Consider the following 20,638-nt stretch of genomic DNA (forward strand, 5'->3'; position numbering starts at 1 on the left):
GAGAATCGCATCGGAATTTACATTGGATCTCATTGGTTGAAATTATGTACACATTTTCCTACGAAGGCATGTTTTTTTTTCATTTCATACATACATAAAAGTCAGCTGTTAACAGTATATTTTCTTAGTAGAAAGCTTTGCGGAATCAGAATTAATTGCCCAAAAATTTCGTTTACAATTTGAAAGCTTGAAACAAAGTTGGATTCTTAAAAAAAAAATAGGCTGGCAACTCGCTGGTGAGGCAAAATTATTTTTGTGAAAAATCCTCCAAAATCGAATAAAAAAATTTACAAAAATGAAATAAAATCTTAAGAGGGTTATTAACATATGATTTTGTTTAATTTTTGTAGATTTTTAATGTGCTTTTGGATGATTTTTCACAAAAATAATTTTGCCTCACTATCGAATAGCGAGTCTATCATTTTTTAAGAATCCACATCAGCTTGAGTCGAAAGTAAACAATACTTTTGTCTGCTAGGAATGTTCTCTCTTAGATTTGACGAAAAAAGGGTTCAGAATATTCTTCTACTCTTCTATTTCTATTGGCAAATAATGCACCTTATATATTATTCATTTATTGTTACTATGACTTCCTCGAGGCCTTTGATACTAGATGATTGTTCTTTTTGCTTATCTAATCAAGAAAGCATGACTGATTATCGCTGTCTGTGCAACCTGGGAATTTGTAGGAGGGTTGCATCCGCCCTGCTTCAGCAGGCAGCTCCGAAGGACAAGGAACAGGCATGGTTATCATAGTCTGTGGACAGCATTTTAACTTTGAAATAGAAGAAGAACATCTCAGCTATGCTTTCACAAAACTAAAAAAGAATTTATGTTTTGTAAAAGGATAATATAAAAATTAAAATATAAAATTTTAAAAGAATAGATGATAAAATAAGTTTGTAAAGTATTACACTATGGAATAAACTTGGAGCTTAAAACATAAAATACATATACAATAATAAATTTACCTCTGGGGGTATATTAAGTTGCCTGGGTTGGTAATTTTACTCAAACACACTGCGCTCGTAATGACTAAAAAGGAAAAGAGCATGCAGTTATAAAAAAAGAATTTTTTTTTTTTTTAAAAATTAAATATTTTTTCTTTTCTTTTTTATTAAAATTTAACTATCTCTGGGTATTTGAATTTGAATTTTTCTTTATTAAATACTAGCGGCTACGCCCCTAGAGGCCTCTAGTGGCACTTTAAATGTTTTTGTTTGTTAAATTTAATTTTTTATGTACGATACCACCTTATTTGACGTTGAAGTCTCCTCTAAGGGGGGGATTTTTTTGTTTTTGGGGGTGTCCCACCCCTCAAGAAAATATCTTAAAACCACCACAGGATCAGTAGGTATAATCCCTGAAGAGTAGAGCCCAATCGGTTCAGCGGTTACCGAGATCTTAAGCTTCAGACGGACAGACAGACGGACAGACGGACAGACGGACAGACAGACATCGTTCTACTTTGTATTATAGATTACCAGAGAAGGGTAAGAAGGCTGCTATGCCAACATAAAATATCAGGTACAGCACAACAAACATCTAAATTGAATAATATATTTAGGCTAAGATTTTAATGATATAAAATTAATGATAAAAAAATACATTTTTGTTTGATTATTACCTAATAGGTACACAGTTAACAATTATTTGACCAGCTTTTCAGGTACACAGCTTGTAGTCTAAATATTGATTTCTTTAAGGACACAGTAACAAATTATTAAAAAGTTTATAAATGTTCTTTTAGGTAGGTACTAAAGGTAGTTACCTTGATTCTTATGCAACCAAGCACTTCTTGCAATAAGATAGATTAATTTAATGCAGCTACACAATCTTTCATATGGCAGTCACATTCTAAATTAATAACAAAATTTGATAATTGATCAATTGAATTAAAAATTAAGGAATTTTTGTATTACATTTTTTTATAAGAAAGCTTACTTTTCATTTTCCTCCTTGGTCTTGAGCCAGCTATGGAACATGAGGTGGCTACACGGAGTTAAAAATTGAATTATCTTTCTGAAATGGTTTGATAAGTTTTAAAATTTTGCTTAATATTTTTTGTAATTTAAACAGAAAGAAAGAAAATATATAAAATAATTTTACTATAACATCTTCATGGTACAGGCAGGATTACAGGTACAGATGAATAGTTGACCAGGAGGGGTACTCGTTTTCTTTCCTTGACATTGAATTTTTTAGGTTTGTGGCTTAGCCAGCACACTCCCGGGCAGAAAAATGAAAACGGCACTCCTCCATCGAAAGCTCCAAGACTAGTATGGGCAATGTCTAGATGTGACAGATTACGGCCATCATCCAAATTCGACCATAATACAATTTTAATTTTATTTATAACAAGTTTATTTTAAAACATTTATCGGCTCATAAAATAACTATGGCATAAAATGATAAAAACTATAATAAAATCTTTAAGTGTTTGGTAAAAGCTTATAAAAATAAAACAAACGATTAATATTCACTTTAATTCAAGGCAATATACTATAAAATTTGATAAAAAGCATCACTATATTGATAAAAAGCATTTAAACATATTTCAAGTAATCAACTGTTTAATGTTTCACTGTATAGTTGTAACTAAAATATTTGTTTACATACTGCATAATTGAACGCGGCATTCGCGCGTCTACGATCAACGACGACATTCACGTATAATTATTTTACGGGAATTTAATTATTTTCCAGGATTATTATGGAAAAATAATAATTTTATGGTTTTATTTCGCTATTTTTATCACCAATAGCGTTCGGCTATTTAATTTGTTGTTATTAGAACGAGAACGACTTTTTTTTCACTTTTTTTAGAAAGCATACTTAGATCCGGCGGATTTTTTTTCCATTTGTATTTATCACTTTATTTTTAAAATTGATATTTGTATTGTTTTTAGCGGATTTGTATGCAAACTTGGTATTTTCCAAATTATTTGAATAATAAAAAAACGTCGCCCTATTGTTTATTTTTCTTTTCACAAAAATTTCTTTTATGTCAATAAGGAATTATGAAAGACAAAAAACGCGATTTTTGAAAGCCTTATGGTTGTTCAAACTTTTCACAGGGACTTTAATTATACTTGATAAAATATTTTTCAATTTGCTTTGGTAATATTTTTCACAAGATTATTTTTTTTCATTTTAACGAACTTTGTAGAGTTTTTTTGTATTATAAAACTTTGGGAAAGATAGATATTTTTCAGATAGTTTGGATAAGAAAGATATTTTTCAGATAGGTTTTAGTAATGAACACAAATATATAATGTTTATTTATGCAAATAATGTTTTTACTAATAAAACCTGTGTGTGTGTGCGGGTGATTTGTGACATTTGTCACTGGCTTCCGCACGTGTCCACCACTTCTATGTACTCGATGTTGATGGGTAGGGTCGGCTGGTTGTAGATGAACATCGCATCGGCTCTGGTTGCAGCTTTCTCCAGGATCTCTGTCAGCATTAACTCGTCCTCCGGGAGGATAACAGCTATATGCTTCACGGCTCTCCTGGTTGTTCTTGTGACAGCTTCTGATGAATTTCTGTATGAAACTTCAACTGCTCTGACATGACCATCCTTGGAAGGAAACACTTCAGTGATGATACCAAGCTTGAATGCTCTGTTATTTGCAAACCTTTCTCCTTCAACCTTGGTGAAAATAATGACGTCTCCTATGATTGGCTGTCTGACAGTTGTCCCATGATTCCGGCCTCTTGGTATGTAGTCGGTCAGCCGCTGATTATACCATACCTTCCACCAACCATTGTAGACTGCTTCCAACTGCTTCAACATCCGGGTCGGCTTGGAGATGGTGCAGGGTGTCATCAGAATGCGGTTGCTAGCTCGACCGTGCATCAGCCGCGCAGGTGTGATCAGATCAATGCTGTCTAATGACTCCGCCCGTCCGGCTAGACACAGTGGCATGTTGTTTAACTCGCTGCAAACATAAGCAAATGCAGATTCATAGTTTAGGATATCCAGTTTTAATCCATCAAAGGTGATATGAAACAGGCGCTTGATCTCTCCAATACTCCGCTCAACACATCCTTGATAATGATGTGCCCCAGTGGGGGCAACATCATGTTCAACACCAACCTGATATTTGCTGTCAAGAGTTCGTGTGATATCGCCAACACTAATCTCCATTTCCTTGCAGCCGCGCTTCAGCTGGCTGCCAGCATCAATATAGACCTTGTTTGGGACACAGTGTAGATAGCAGAATCTCATAAAAGCTGTCAGGAACGCATCTGTGTTGTACATTGTCATGACGTGTGCAGCAACTGCAGCTGTAGCTGGATCCTTAATTACTAAGCACCAAACTTTGACCTTTGCACGGTGATTGTGTTCGCAATGGGCGTCAAAGGGGCCACAAATGTCAATTTGGCAGTTGTAAAATGGCGGCGCCACAGTCGTCCGGCTTTCATGTATTTTGCCCATTTCTACCTGAACCTTTTTTGCAACTCTTCTCCTACAGGTCATGCACTTCTCACGCACCTCCTTCGCCAAGTCTCTCCCCTTCACAATGTAGGCCATGGTTCTGCTGTACAACAAGGTCTGGTTGACATTCCGGTGGTGTACCTTTTCTTGATGTACATATGTCATGATTGCATATGATATTGGCGAATAACGGTCCAGAATCGGTTTACAGAAGGATACAGGGCTCAGATCAGCAAAGATTTTACCTGGATCATGGATGTCATCACTGTCAACTAATCTGCCTGTATAGTGCAGGATCTTGTCAATTTCTTGTGCTCCCTCAAGGTCCTTGGGCTTACAAAACTGTTTTGCTTCGGCTGTACCCAGACGGAAATAATAATTTTCAGCTGCTGAAATTTCATCTGTTGTCAGACCATCTGTGATCACAGTTACACCAGGTAGATAGTTTGAGATCAACTTGTTACTATTTCTGGCGGCCAACCAGACAACAAATCTACGAAGTATTGCCAGGTATCTGACTGATTTGCGCCAGCCATACTTTACCAGATCAAGAATGTACTTAGAGAACTTGTACCTGGTTGCAATGGTGTCTTCCAAAGCAAGTGCTGTCATAGCTGTCTTGATATCAGCTTTTGCTGCAGCTGCTTCCTCTCCAGATAACTTGATCTCTTCCACACTTCTTGCCGGCCAGTCTGATTTAGGGAGCCGCATCCATGGCATCCCATTTTGCCAGCTGGAGTTCTCATCAATGTCTGAGGTAGTTGTGCCAGGTCGGGTTCCAGTATCTGCTAAATTGTTGGCGGACTCCACATGTCTCCACTGAGCTTTGTCCGAGAACCTTAACACTTCCACCACATTGTTTCTTACACCAATGCTCATTGGTCTGGTGTCACTGTTCAACCAGAACAGGACAATGGTGCTGTCAGAGAAGAAATACACATTCTCAATCTTGTTTTTAAAATTGTTGATGACTGAACGGCTCAGCGTGGCGCCAAGCACGGCTGCTCGCAGCTCTGCCCTTGGTATGGTCAGTCCAGTCACTATTTTGGATTTTGCTGCAACTAACCTGACCTGAATGGATCCATCAGAGGCGGTATAGCGTGCATGTGCACAGGCAACAGCAAGATCCTTGCTAGCATCAGTGGACACAAGAAGATCAACCTTGCCTGAATTAGCGGCTGCTCGTGGAAATTTGACTTCTGGCAGCTGTTGCATTGTGTTCAGATGGCTTACCCAGGTATCTAAGTAGCTTGCAGGCAATCCATCATCCCAATCAGTTCCAAGTCCAGTAATCACACTATAGTCACGCTTGAATTGAGCTGTGATTGGTGTTGCAAGTCCAATCGGGTCATAATTGGCAGCCATCTTGCTTAAGAGTGTTCTTTTGGTGAAATTCCTCTCCAGTGCAGCTCGTACATCACCTTCCACTGGTTCTGGCCGCTTGCCCCGGCGGGTCTTGCCAAAGTACAACGGTTTTGGTTCCAAGGTTAAGGCATCTTCCTCAGGTAACCATCTGTAGCCTAGCATACCTACTGACTTGCCATCTGCTGAAACAGACTCATCTGGCTTCTCACCTGACAGGACATATGACTTGACTTGCATTTTTGCCAGGCTTAGTGCAAAATTAAGACCTCCAACCTGTACAGCCCTTTCTTCAACAGAATCAGATGACTCAGAGGAATCATCAACATAGGTGTGCTCCTTCAGGACATCAGTGCCAGCCTTGTGTTCAGGAAACTTTGCTTCACAATATTCGGCTACCTGCTGTATTGCTTCTGTTGTCTGATTACCACTGCTCACTACACCATAGATCAACGTCTTCATGACTCTTTCTTCAACCTCCAGGTCAGGATTGCAGTCAGGATACCATAGGTAGCGGTGCCATTTGTAACATTTAGGCGTCAATGCTACATTGTTGTATGCCATCTTGATATCTGTGGCAAAGGCATGTGGTCCTGCACGGAAATTTATAAGCAGGTGGAGCAGCTTTTCAAGACGATTGCTGCCTTTAGCAAGTGTATCGTTCAGCGACTTGCCTGTGCGTGTGCCGCTGCTGGCATCAAAGACGCATCTGGTAGGTGTGCTCAACGACCCTTCCTTGGTTACTGTCCTCCATGGCAGGTAGTAGTAGGTTTCACTTGACTCAACCTCCTTCTTGATATCATCAGGTAGCTCGTCTATCCGGCAGCTGTACCCATTGTCAGCTAGTTTATTGTGACTCTTTAATACCTCCTGTTTTTGCTCTGGCTGTTGACGTAGCTTTCTCATCTGGCTCTGTAGGATTGCCATGGCAATGTGACGGTTCTGGCCTAAATTTTCTTCAGGGTCAATGACAAAGGGTAGGTCTGCTTCAACACGCTGTTGCTCTGGTAGGAATCTCACTGACTGCTGTATTATTTGGTCCTCCCGCTCTTCCTTCAGACTCTGGTGCTCAAGAGTAGCGCCTTTTTTACATATAGGGCAGCCACGGCACTTAACACATCTGTAAGGGGCTTCAGATCCAACATTTTCCAGGTCAAAGTATCTGCGCTCAACTACCTTAGCTTGATAAGCGTCTCCCTTCATATCATCAAAGGGACAGTCATCCTGTCTGTCATCTTCCACTGGGCCTTTCTCAATCATCCATCCATCCAGCATCCTTGTATCCGTAAAAGCCTGATACATTTTAACTTCATTACACAGGTAAGCAAAGGCACCCAGCTGTTGGATAGCAGCACCAGCATGTTGCCATGCTTCATGGGGACCTCCAAGTACACCTCTATGACCATGTTTACTTGCAAACATACTCTTGTAGAGACTTAAACCACTTGGCAGTGTAAACACAAGCTTTGGGAACAACCATGTATACTTGGATCCTAGCAGAATATCTACCTGGCCGCCGCCAACACTTCTAGGGACAGTAGGCAGCTCAGCCTTACCATGGTAGCTGTTTTGAATCTCTCTGTAAGGTTCATCAAGGTCCCATACAGGAAAGGAGGTGGTGACATCATTCATCATCATACCTGTGATGGCAGCTCTTCTGTATTTACCTTCATGTGGCTCTGCAAGCTTGAGATATACCATGACGTCACCATGGTCAAGTCTGATGGTCTGGCCACCAGCAACATTCAGGTAAGTTGGTCCAGGCCTTACCTCTACACCATCCAAATGTTTTGCACCTCTTGTGCTGATACAGGCACTTGAGCAGCCCGAGTCATAGAACAGGAGCAGGGGTGCTCCACTGTCCGCTTCCAACTCTTGCAACATAAAAATTGAGGGGGATTCAACATCAGGGTGAACATCAGGCGGCAGCTGTGCGTCACTATCAGCTTTGAACAGACTCTCTGCATGACTTGCCATGTTGAACAGCAGGTCCCCGTCAGGTAGTGGTTCTCCTACGGCCTTCCTGAAGTTGTCAAGCCGCTTCTTGTTTTCATCAATGTGCAGCGGGCAGCATAGGATGTGTCGCTGTGCTCGGTGGCGGCTGCGTGCACACTTACCAATGTTACAGAAATGATCTGTTCTGCAGTCATTTGCATGTTGGGACCACCACCCATCCATGTCTGCACTGTCAAACCCTGCATCCATGCGCAGGCACCTCATACAGCTCTTGGACATGGTTGCAGCCTTCATCCTTTCCTTGACCCTGGACTTGATATATTTGGGGCACATATACAGATGAGTATGGCTAGCTGAGCAGAGAGTACATTCTCTTGTTGCAGGTTTTGTACCTGGGCCCTTCTGCTCTAATGGCTTGGTGAGGGGCCTTGAGTCTGTACGTGCAGGTGTATTTTTTTCATAACCTTTGTTCTTGTCAGCTGCTAATATCACCTCTTTCTCCTTCTCTTTGTCCGGGCGTCGTCGTTGGCGGTCAGGTGGTGCTGCGGCGGTACGTTTACTCTTGTTGCCGTTGGTGGCATTGTACTCACTGACTTCGAAGGCCTTCAGGTTGATCTCCTCCTCCAAGAAGTCCAGCAGGATACCAAAACATTTGCCACTGTTCTGTATACCAACCTTGTTTGCATTGCAGATGTATCTTTTCAGCAATTCATCTGATTTGGCCTTCACACACATGTCTCTAACTTTTCTGTGCAGATTCAATCTGTAGAGCTCCTCCTCTGCACCCCAGCTAGGATCCATCTCTGCAGCAAACTTCTTCATCTTCAGAAGCACAGCTTGTACTTTGTACAGCCAGTCCAGTTGCTGTGATGGTTCCTTCCATGGCTGGCGTCCAACATCATCCAGCTCATCTAGGAACTTGTTGTAGATGTCAGGTACAGAACCAAATCGGGTCAACAGCTTCTTCCAACAGCTGTCAATAGATGTTTCTTGGCAGCATATAGTCTGAGGTGTACCCTGGAGACATTGATCAATCAATATTTTCAGCCGCTCAGCCTCTGTCAATCCAGGAATACTGCCAATATAAGCCTTGAATTCACGCTGAAATGAGAACATGTCTAAACCAGTGGTTCCATCAAACAGGGGCTTTGTGACACTTTTGGCGCGGTGTTCACTAGTTGAGCAGAGGGCCTTGAAACCAAAGATGATCTGCTGATCCTCTACCTGTGCCTTGGCAGCCTCAAGTTCAGCTTCCAAACTTGTTTGTGCATTGTGCAGCTGTGTAGCTTCATCATCCTTATCCAAGTCAGTTGCATCCTTGATGGCAATCTCCAATTTCTTGATGACATCACAACTGCGGGTTGTTGACTCCTTTAGCCGGTTCATCAGATCTGGCAGCTGGCTGTCAGAGGTCAGGTTGCTGTCTGTGATTGCATACAACTCTGACTCCAAATCAGTAGCTCTTGGGATTAGTGTTGTGACTGCATTTTCAACCCGTCTGTTCTTTGCATTTATCTGGGCATTGTTCAGGCGGGGGGCAGCTGCAGCAGCTGTGTTCTGTGGCTGGTTTTGTGCACCGTTACCTTGCTCATTACGGCGGGTTGCTAGGTGTGCTGTTAATCCAGTTATCATAGTACGAACGCGGTTGTGTGTATCCCTGGCAGCATCATTGCGGGCTTGGACAGTACCATCATTGCCTTCATACACATCAAAGACGGCTCGGGCTGAACGTAGGGTGGCAGCAGCATCATCAAGCTGTTTTAGAATAGCCTCTAGCCTTTCCACAGAGTGTGTACCTGGAGACCCAACAGCTGGCTCGAAGTCTTCAACCATTAGTTTCATCTCCACAACACTTATCTTAGCATCCTGCAGCCGCTGCGCCATCTCTGCAACGTTGTTTGTTTCAGCAGGGTAGAAAACAGATACAGTGTGGGTTTGTGCTGTAGTTGAGTTAGGGTTGTAATCTAAGTCCAACTCTTCTAATAATCGGTGGCAGCTGCGAGTAATTGGTGTTGCACCTGCCTCGTCAATAACTGCGTCCCTGTACGGCGAAAACGGCGTGCTTGGTCCGGTCTCACTGCTTGTTATTGGTTGCTGGGCTGGTAGAATTGGTTCTATACCAGCTAGAGACGGTGACGGCTGCGGCGGTTCCCCGGAAAAGCTTACACGTCTGCCGGGAGATGTTGTGCTGTGTTCGAAGCTACCCCTTATACCTGTGAAGCCAGACCTGGGCCCTGAAGGTGGCTGTACGTCCGTTGACCACCTTTGTGTAGGGGGAGTACGAGGGATACGACTGCCGCCAGTAATTCCAGGCGGGCTGTGCACAACTCTGTTGGTTCGAGGTAATGTATAAGGCGGCGCTGGACGGCGGCGAGGTGGAAGTGTGACAGGCGGACCTAAAGCCTCTACTTCTTTCTGCGTAATTTTCATTGGCTGAATAATCGGGCCTACTCAATACTGGGCCAGTAAACAAGCACCAGTGGCGGGATATTAATTGCGTTGGTCTTACGACAGCCTTCTTAAGTTTATTGGCATGACATTAGCACTGCCGAATAACAGGTAGCACCACCTCTGTTGGGTGGGGCTAACGAATCCGCGGGCGGCGCTTTTATGGCCTGAGTCTGTCTTGCCTCCCGCCGAGGCTAGTCTGTCCTTCTCTGTCAATGATAATACGAGCAATATAATAATATATTTTAATGCAGTGAAAGTTTATGTTTGAGTTGGAAACAGCCGCGAAGCTGAATCCTGCGGCAGAGATCCTCACGGATTTTCTGCAGCTAGGGCTTACCAAACCCTTTCTGGCAGCGTTTGGCCTGCTGCTTCTCGTCCAGTTGTTTATCTAGGGACGTAGGATCCAATTTTTGACGTTGTTGAATTCAGGACGTCAGTCTTCAGTTTTGTAGATCCGCAGTCCTCAGTTTTGTGAATGTGCAACCTGGGAATTTGTAGGAGGGTTGCATCCGCCCTGCTTCAGCAGGCAGCTCCGAAGGACAAGGAACAGGCATGGTTATCATAGTCTGTGGACAGCATTTTAACTTTGAAATAGAAGAAGAACATCTCAGCTATGCTTTCACAAAACTAAAAAAGAATTTATGTTTTGTAAAAGGATAATATAAAAATTAAAATATAAAATTTTAAAAGAATAGATGATAAAATAAGTTTGTAAAGTATTACACTATGGAATAAACTTGGAGCTTAAAACATAAAATACATATACAATAATAAATTTACCTCTGGGGGTATATTAAGTTGCCTGGGTTGGTAATTTTACTCAAACACACTGCGCTCGTAATGACTAAAAAGGAAAAGAGCATGCAGTTATAAAAAAAGAATTTTTTTTTTTTTTTAAAAATTAAATATTTTTTCTTTTCTTTTTTATTAAAATTTAACTATCTCTGGGTATTTGAATTTGAATTTTTCTTTATTAAATATTTACCAGAGAAGGGTAAGAAGGCTGCTATGCCAACATAAAATATCAGGTACAGCACAACAAACATCTAAATTGAATAATATATTTAGGCTAAGATTTTAATGATATAAAATTAATGATAAAAAAATACATTTTTGTTTGATTATTACCTAATAGGTACACAGTTAACAATTATTTGACCAGCTTTTCAGGTACACAGCTTGTAGTCTAAATATTGATTTCTTTAAGGACACAGTAACAAATTATTAAAAAGTTTATAAATGTTCTTTTAGGTAGGTACTAAAGGTAGTTACCTTGATTCTTATGCAACCAAGCACTTCTTGCAATAAGATAGATTAATTTAATGCAGCTACACAATCTTTCATATGGCAGTCACATTCTAAATTAATAACAAAATTTGATAATTGATCAATTGAATTAAAAATTAAGGAATTTTTGTATTACATTTTTTTATAAGAAAGCTTACTTTTCATTTTCCTCCTTGGTCTTGAGCCAGCTATGGAACATGAGGTGGCTACACGGAGTTAAAAATTGAATTATCTTTCTGAAATGGTTTGATAAGTTTTAAAATTTTGCTTAATATTTTTTGTAATTTAAACAGAAAGAAAGAAAATATATAAAATAATTTTACTATAACATCTTCATGGTACAGGCAGGATTACAGGTACAGATGAATAGTTGACCAGGAGGGGTACTCGTTTTCTTTCCTTGACATTGAATTTTTTAGGTTTGTGGCTTAGCCAGCACACTGTCAATTCGATTTGGTTTGTCATTTTTTGTTTTTCAATGTTTCTTTTCACTTTTTCTCCATCCATTTTCATGATTATAATTAAGCTTTGCATGTTGATAATTGTTCCTATTATAATGAGGATTTACTTCTTAGGTGAAAGACCATATGCATGTGATCAGTGTGGCCAAACATTTGTTCAGCGTGCTCACATGTTGACACATATAAAGTTGGTTCATGAGGGCAAAAAGTTGGCCTACAACCAGAATCAGACTCCTGCCATGTGTGGAGTGTGCGGCAAAACGTTTACCAACAAACGTGGTCTCAAGGTAGGTTTTTAGTAGCGAAGCTACTCTACAAATTGAAATGTCCGTCTGTATTTATGAAACGTTTTTTGGGGAAACGTGATTTTCTCGGCTCCTTTTCACGATGGATGCCTGAAATTTTTAGGGATCAAATAAATAGTTCACATTTTTAGTATTTTTCCTAAGTTTCATTAAGATTTGTCGATTAATTGGGAAGCTAGATCGATTTCTAGATTTTTCAGTTAATATGATTTTCTCGACCCTTATTTAAGATAGACGGCTGAAATTTTCAGGGATTGAATAAGTTCATATTTCTGCATACTTCTTTTTTGACCTTTTTTTTGTAGATCATGATATATAATATAATACTGCAGCTAAATCACTACACTTAGCTAGAAAATGATAACGTTTAATTGCTATTAAGATTCATGAAGTTGTTCATACCGGAGAAAAACCATTTAAATGTGAGTTGTGCGACGGAAAATTTGCATTTGTTAGCAACCTGAACAGCCACGTGAAAATGCATCACTCCATTGAAGAAGACGAGAAATTGACGTGTGATCAGGGATATATTAGTTGATATTATATTATACTTTTTTATATTTATAAAGCTATGAAAGTCACATGCCTGACTTAGCAGCAATAGTTTCAATTTACACCAAAAACCATTGTCATCAGTTGAAATGGTTGCACTGCACACATATTTGCTATTAATGCCTCTGGAAAATACATTGATATGTACTTATTACCAAGATTTTGTGCCACTTTTCAACTAATATATTATTCCTCAGTGTGGAAAAGAGTACAAAAACAAAGTATCCTTAAGAGTACACAAGAAGAATACTCATGGAAGAAAAGTGATCAACGGAAAAGAAGAGAAGGTCCCATGTACTATATGCAATGCAGAATTTACGAGAAAAGGAAATATGTTGAAACATGTTAGAGATGTTCATGAAGGAATTAAAAACTTTAAATGTGAAATTTGTAGCAGGGCGTTTAGCAGTATTACGGTAAGTTACAAAGAATTTTTTTGCCCTTTTCATTCTAGATATTGTACATATATAATACAAAACAGATTTAAAATATATCATTAGTCTGTAAATCTATACAAGAAAGATCAGTGAGCTTTTTTCAATGTAAAATTTTATTTTTACATTAAAACTAAATTTTTATTCAGATGTTAACACAGCACTCAAGAGTCCATACCGGAGAGAAGCCTTACTCCTGTGAAGTTTGCAACAAAGCTTTCTCACAAAAGAGTTCCTTGTACAGCCACAAGAAAAAGAGTTGTAGTTAGAAATGGATAGATGGATAATTTCATTTTGTAGATCTATTTTTTCAATGGAAACATTTACCTTGTTACTTAAAACAAACAGATATTCTGAGAGATTTTATCCCATTTAAAATAAAGTATGTCTAATCTTAATAAATGTGGTATGAAAAATAGGGGATAACAAATAAAACAAAAAGTACATTACATCCAAATCTATTAAAATCACTGAATATTACCTATCTCTCTTTCAAATACTCTCATTTACCAATTATTGTTATAATTCAAAGTTTTATAATCAGCTATCATCATATGTACAGTATTAAGTTATGTTACAAACTTTACATGATATTATTGATGCAATTTATTATTGTTTAAACTTATTATTTGAATTATGTAAATATATTTATTTTGATATATTTTCAGACAAAATGAAAACTGAAGACCTTGATGATGAGGATTTAATTGAGATGGAGTTTGATTCAGAGATGAATGAGAAAGTGGTAAGATTTAATAAATAGGCTTTTAAAAACCAGTATGTCTTATTGCAATTTGATTGAAGTTTTCACTGCAGCAAAATGTTAAGTAGCATAAATTAAAGATTTTTAATGTTATTTCATAACACAGAATTAAGGGCAAAAAAATTTATCTAAGTTTTTTTGCGCTTCACACTAAGAAGATATTGCACCCCTCCCCTTTCCCCACTCCTAACAAATATTAAAAACTACATAGTAGAAATTTTATAATTATGTAATCCTGTTTTAGATAAATGAATATCCAGAGGAGGAAAATTCTGTTTTATTTGAAATATCTGCAGAATTAAAAAGAACAAAAATAATCATTCAAGCTTACATACAAGAAGTAGAAAAAAGGTGACTTAGAAAAAAGATTTACCTACAATCTTCTTTAAAAAAGCAAATATTGTTGAATCGGCTATGGGGGGTAGACAAATAACTAAATTTTTTCTTTGTATAAATCTTCAAAAGTTTTATAAAATATCTCCAAAACTTGAATACAATCCACCGTTCATAACCCTTCTATGATTTTAGAACACGTTTTGAAATTTATAGATGATTTTGTACAAAATAATAATAGTTACTTGTTTTGTTTTTTTTTAAACCCACGTATCCATTTTTTTATCAATTTTGTGCAAATATTCTAATTTAGGGCCAAAAGAACATGGACTATCAATCCTGCGTTGATCATCAATAAAGTTGATAATATTCAAAACAAATTGGACAATTACTTATACAAGGATGTCAAATCTGATCTAACTGTTGACGTAGTAAAACCAAAGCTTGAACCTGGAGATGGTAAGAAATATTTTTTACCGAAGCTACTTTATAAATTTGGTATGTCCACCAAGTGAGTGGACAAAAAAGAATATTTTTTGTTTAGATAGTCGAGCATTTTTAAAATAGAATGTCTCAGACTATATAATGTGAATGTTTCGTATTTTATGTATTTTTATATTTAACAAATATAAATTTTAGGAATTGATCCACTGGACATAAATGATGGATCAACATCAAAAGAAACTGTCATACTCGATGAAATAAAATTAGAAGCAAATGAATCTCTGAATGAAGAGCAAGTATTTGTTGACATCGGGTCACAAAATTTAAATAATGATGATGAGCCTCCTAAAAAGAAACCCATGAGAGGAGTTAACGATAAAAGCAAGGTATTATTCAAATCTTATGAACTTTTACTTTCTCAAAAAAATCTTATTTTTCAAAAGATTTAGAAATAAACATAGTTCCTAGCAAAATAATGTATTAAATGTATAAATGTCTAAAATGATAATTTTTTTAACAAAAATAATGTTTCCTGAATCTTATAAGTTGACAAAAACACACCCACTTTTTGTCAAAAACACAGTGACTATAATTTTGCTAGTGGTAAAAGTGGCAGCCCCCCGACCGAAGCATAATGAAATTTATTTGCCTTAATTTGAAATCTTAGTTATAAATATTTTTTCTTTCAGGATATCACTACTATCTCTGGTAAACAGCACCTTTTGAAAGTAGAATCTCTGAAGGAAGGAGAAATGGAATGCATGTTATGTGGAACTGTTTACAAAAGTTATGATGATTTAAACATTCATTACAGAAATTGTAACATTCATGGTCCATGGAACTGCCTGTTCTGTGGTAAAAGCTACTGTGGTGGGGTGGGTAAGGTCAGCATGATTAGACACTATAACACACACAAGGAGCAATTGAAAAGAAAAGAAAATCAACTAAATTCAAAGACACTAATAGAATCAGCACAGTTGAAACATCTGTATAAAGAGAGTTTGAAGAGTTCAAGTAAATCAGGAAAAGATACATTTGAAAAAACAAAGGTAACCACTTAAGATATTTTTCTTGTAAAGTTTCTATTAATTAAAATTAGAATTGTTTATATCTTTAATATAACTTTTATATTACTTTAGTTAGTAAATGTGGAAAATTCATCAAAGAAAAGGAAAATTTCCTTAAATAAATCTCCACAGATAAACATAATTGAGGAAGACTCAGAAGAGAATCTCAACGATGAAAATAAAGGAAACAATGAAAGTGATCTTACAATAGATATTGTTGAGGTAGTTATTTTTTTAACACAATGAAATTACAATTATGTTATATGTCAGCAGATCTCGATAGCTGCACCTAACCGTTTAATCTTATGTATCAACATGCATTTTAGTCGATTGTTAAAGAAGAAGAACGAGAGGAAAAACTGTTTAAATCAAACCGAAATCATGAAAACATTGAACAAGGCAATTGCATTGATTTAAGTAGTGAAAATGAAACCACAGAAATAATTGAAAATAGCCTTGCAAAAGTTGAGGTTAGTATTTAGTTTCATAGCCAAACTTATGTTATCATGTTCTTAAACTAAAATGTTTAAAAGTAGCTCAGCTTTAACACTTACTAAAAGATTCATAAACTCAATCTCTCATCATTAGTTATCTTGAAATCTTGCTTGGTGGTGTACCTTATTAAATCTTGATTGGTTGGTGCAAACAAGCAGTGTATAAACTTTTGCAATCATTGGGAATGGAATAAAAAATTTTATTTATCGTCATATTCTTTAAGATCCCTGTATTTATTTAATGTTTCAGTCAACCAGTCCAAGAGGACGAAGAAAACAGAACAGACGGAGCTTGATCAAACAAAAGGAACAAAACTGTAAAAATACAAATGAATCACCAAAAAACAAACAAGAGAATAAAAAAAGAAAGGCATGTTTTTTAATAGTCTTTAATGATTTTTTAAAACACTTAAAATAAAAACATTGTATAAACTCATATTATTTTATAGTCTATCCGGACAAAAGAAGAAAATAAGTTACCTTCAAATGCCGATGATTCTCATGATTTGAAACCAAACCCAAAAGTTCTCAATTCTGAGAGCTTCAAAGGTGAAAACGAAGAAGAAATGGAACAGATAGATATTACAATAAATAAAATCGAGGTATTTTTTATTATACTATTATACATCAAAAGTATATCATTTCCCTTTATAAATTTTACTTTGATTGAAAATGGATTAAATGCAATCTGAAGATTTAAACTTATTACCTAAAGTAAATGTAATTTTTTTAGTCTGGCAGCATAGAAGAACAAAGAAACATCATGGCAGTTGATTTTCTGAACGAGGGCGAGGTTGAATGTATTCTCTGTGGACTCATTTTCACAGGATTTGATAAACTAAATGTGCACTACCCAACTTGCAATTTGAATGGTCGTCCTATCCAGTGTATTGTTTGTAAGAAAGATTTTGACAGCAAATATTGCATGGCAAAACATTACAATAATCATCCAGAGATTATAAAAAAGAAAGGGAAAAAGAAGGCTGTTTAGTAATAATACTCAATTAAATGTTTCAGTCCATAACTTGTAATTCTTGCATTTAAATTATTTTTATTAAATCATTTAACCAGTTTGTGGAGGTTTTCATGGCTATGGCCAAGTTTTATATAATGTTTTTGTAAAGATGTGCAATAGTGTACAATTACATATGATAATAATTTTATTTTTATACCTAAGATGCATTTATCTATTGAAAAATTATAATTTTGTTACTTTTTTAGACAAAATGAAAATAGAAAATGGTGAGCGGAATGATTCTGATATAAAAGACCTAGTGGATAATAAACAGGTTCAATTCCTTATTAAATTGATTTGAAGATAATAGAGTCTAACTTGAAAATATTCCAGACTTTATTCCATTCAATTATTTAATTTAACAAAAGTCATACCTATCAAAAATAAAATTGATATTTTATTAGAAAATCATGTATATGATATGTGGTTTATCCTCATTGTTTTCTGTATATTACTTGCAAAATATTTAGAGGCACTACTTACCAAAAATCATATAACATTCATACATAAAGAAGTGGCTCACCTTTACGGTATAACAGGCTTGATTACTCTGAAACAATCATCTAATTGGATCCAGTCATGCATCATCAATAAACATAAATCTGACAACATTGCATTAACGACATATTAATATTGGCAGCTGCTGATTCTTCATGTATTGGCATCTGGCTATAGTCTTGATAAATCTAAGCTCTTGCAGCTCATTGTCTTCAGTAGATACATTATTAGAGTCATCATCTTGTCCATTAAGATCTTCTTCTTCTTAGTCTAAAAAAAGGAAGAACATAGATCTGCGCTAATTTTTAAAACTATTTAATATACTCGTTTTCAGTTGATAGATTTTCAAGCAGAAGAATACCATGAACTATTAGAAATATTTGAAGAATTAAAGAAAACAAAGTTATTATTAGAAGCCTATGCAGAAGAAATAAACAAACGGTAAGTTTTTACTTTTTTCAACTATTATGACTTATTTTTACCCAAGTAAATTCACCTGAATAACGGACATGTTTAAGCCAAGCCTCGACTCAGTGTCCCTATCCAAACTTGGTATACTTGTAGAGATTATCTTCAAGTAAGGCTCTAACGAAGATTTTAATTTCTAGTAAGGTCTGTTCTATCATCACTGTTTAAGACTATTCTTAACAAATCCTTAAATGCTTCCTTGGACAGTTTTAAAAAAAGTTTCTTACGTTTATGATTACTAACAAACACCTGGTTTGTGTAAGCCGTTGGTGTGTATTTTTGTTGAAGTGCATGTGGTGTGTGTGTGACATACTGTTCGTATTTTGTGTGCTGCGCTAATTGTGGAAATAATTTTTCTTTTTATATCACCTGATTTAACACTTTCTGAACTATAGGATACAAGAAACATGGAGTGCGGAGCAGTCGTATTTGATATTAAGTGGAGTAAATAATGTTCAAGACAAGCTTGATAATTATATCAAGAAGGAGATTAAGTCAAAACAAACCCCTAACATCGCAAATCCAAAGCTAGAACCTATTGAAGGTAAGTTTTATTATCATATACATTAGAATTGATTGATCTATGAATTTTGGAGGAAGGAACGTTGTTCCTTAAAATAACAAAAAATTCCTTTATTGTTAAAACTTGAGAATTATGCTCCGAAAAGTTAATGTCTGTAACCGTTAATCAAATGCGCTTTAAAGTCAAACTATTTTAAATTATGACCAAATGTTTATATATTTAAATATGAAATGGTCATAATTAAGATAGGTTTGGATTAATAATCTCTTTTGACTTTAAGGTTACATACAATTACACGAAAAAATGACCCCCTTTGTAGTGCATAAGGATAAATACGTTAAAAATAATAATACGTATTTTTAGTGATAGACCCACTTGATGCCAAAGAACATAAAGATAGTCTAGAGGAAGAGGGCATAAAATTAGAAGTAAACGAGGTAGAGGCCCAAGATTCTGCACAAATAGCCTACCTGGAACAGATCTATAATGACCTGGAGGATCAGGATAACTACTATGATGAGGATTATGTACCAATAATTGAGAAAAGTCCCAAGAAATTAAAGAAAGAGAAAAAAGAGGTAATTTTTTAATACTTTTTAAATTTGTAAATGTACATATGTTATATTTAGTAGTTTTATTCTTTAATAATAATGAGATTGTACTACTGTTTATTTCCAAACCTAATAGAACAAAAGTGTCTTCTTGTTTACATTAGGGGAAAGATTAATAATACTTCATTTACATATCCTTCACTTTTGTTTCAACGCTTTATGGTTCTATTTAATATCTTTTTAATGAAGCTTAAAACTACTAAGATACTTAAGTCTTTGTAAAGAATTCTATAGATCTAAAGAAGTTAGAACGTTATGCTTTCCTTAGACTTTGATTTCTTTTAAAACACGTAAAAGGCATAAAATAAAATATGAATATTTTTTTAAGCCTTTGGTTGAAGGAGAACAACGCTACATCTTGGACGTAGATGTTATGAAAGACGGAGAAGTTGAGTGCCTTGTCTGTGGACTTATATTTATGGGGTTTGGTCCACTGAAGATTCATTACAGATCTTGTAATGTGAACGGTCCATGGAATTGCCTGGTGTGCGGTAAAGAATTTGAAAACAAACGCCTTCTTGGAAAACACTACAATAGACATGAAGAAGTGGTAAAAAGAAAACAAAACCAGTCAAATTTAATTAAATGCTCACTATGCGATCTAGTATGCAAAGGAACGCATAAACTAAAATTACATTATAAAACTCATGGTTCTGGACCCTTTAAATGTGACACTTGTGGAGATCTTATTGAAGATTTAAAATCAATGAGAGAACATGTTAAATCCCACAACGAGAGCACCTGCTTTCTATGCAATGAAAAATTTCCCACTCTAAACAAAATGATTGCACACAGAAAAATCCACGGCCAAGGACCATTTACTTGCAAAGTATGCGGCAAGGTTAGAAAAGGCATGAAGTCGATACGGCAGCACATGAATAATCATGATAATGAAGTTCATTGTGAGATTTGTGCAAAGAAAATGACTGTCGACAAGCTACGGCATCATATGGGTTATCATACAGGTAAACAATTCTTATATTCTTGTCATTTAGGATGTAAAAAGTGTTTTAAGAATAAGATACTTTTAATTATCTGTTATATTTTCAGATTTGATCAGGAAATAATCGTTTTAAATGCACTTTTGAACTAAACAAAATATTTGATTAAATATTATAAATTGTTCCCATGCTATGTAGGTATATAATTTTGTTTTAAAAAGTCAAAACTA

General features: G+C 36.2%; 2 protein-coding genes and 1 long non-coding RNA gene across 3 annotated transcripts in view; 2 read left to right on the top strand and 1 right to left on the bottom strand.

The window, feature by feature from the left end:
* Positions 1-20,638, top strand: part of LOC145327261 (uncharacterized) — a 40,320-nt gene that overhangs the window by 14,169 nt on the left and 5,513 nt on the right. The window contains exons 23-31 of the mRNA XM_080170849.1: positions 12,075-12,247; positions 12,648-12,784; positions 13,011-13,233; positions 13,401-13,454; positions 17,477-17,641; positions 18,200-18,306; positions 18,729-18,877; positions 19,220-19,434; positions 19,796-20,432. Coding sequence (XP_080026975.1) covers positions 12,075-12,247; positions 12,648-12,784; positions 13,011-13,233; positions 13,401-13,454; positions 17,477-17,641; positions 18,200-18,306; positions 18,729-18,877; positions 19,220-19,434; positions 19,796-20,432 — 1,860 coding nt within the window. The remainder of the gene's footprint in view (positions 1-12,074; positions 12,248-12,647; positions 12,785-13,010; positions 13,234-13,400; positions 13,455-17,476; positions 17,642-18,199; positions 18,307-18,728; positions 18,878-19,219; positions 19,435-19,795; positions 20,433-20,638) is intronic.
* On the bottom strand, positions 235-2,414 carry LOC145318309 (uncharacterized). The gene is made up of 6 exons (XR_013879304.1): positions 1,945-2,414; positions 1,772-1,857; positions 1,628-1,685; positions 1,485-1,545; positions 972-1,035; positions 235-818 (listed from the first exon to the last, which is right to left on the bottom strand). It is a non-coding gene; the product is annotated as an uncharacterized LOC145318309 (long non-coding RNA).
* On the top strand, positions 13,923-17,592 carry LOC145318223 (uncharacterized). The gene is made up of 10 exons (XM_080159559.1): positions 13,923-13,996; positions 14,259-14,365; positions 14,661-14,806; positions 14,987-15,177; positions 15,481-15,840; positions 15,931-16,080; positions 16,185-16,328; positions 16,603-16,722; positions 16,802-16,954; positions 17,086-17,592. The coding sequence occupies exons 1-10, from the start codon at positions 13,925-13,927 to the stop codon at positions 17,341-17,343; spliced, it is 1,701 nt and encodes a 566-aa protein (XP_080015685.1). The 5' UTR covers positions 13,923-13,924; the 3' UTR covers positions 17,344-17,592.

This window comes from Acartia tonsa, chromosome 1 (assembly GCF_053477335.1).
Source record: "Acartia tonsa isolate MP-2025a chromosome 1, ASM5347733v1, whole genome shotgun sequence".
In the NCBI taxonomy this organism is placed as follows: domain Eukaryota; kingdom Metazoa; phylum Arthropoda; class Copepoda; order Calanoida; family Acartiidae; genus Acartia; species Acartia tonsa.

Coding starts and splice junctions, on each gene's coding strand:
- LOC145318223 (XM_080159559.1), top strand. CDS start 13,925: ATGAAAACTGAAGACCTTGATGATGAGGATTTAATTGAGATGGAGTTT. Junction 13,997..14,258: donor CAGAGATGAATGAGAAAGTG/GTAAGATTTAAT, acceptor ATCCTGTTTTAG/ATAAATGAATATCCAGAGGA. Junction 16,723..16,801: donor AAGAGAATAAAAAAAGAAAG/GCATGTTTTTTA, acceptor ATTATTTTATAG/TCTATCCGGACAAAAGAAGA.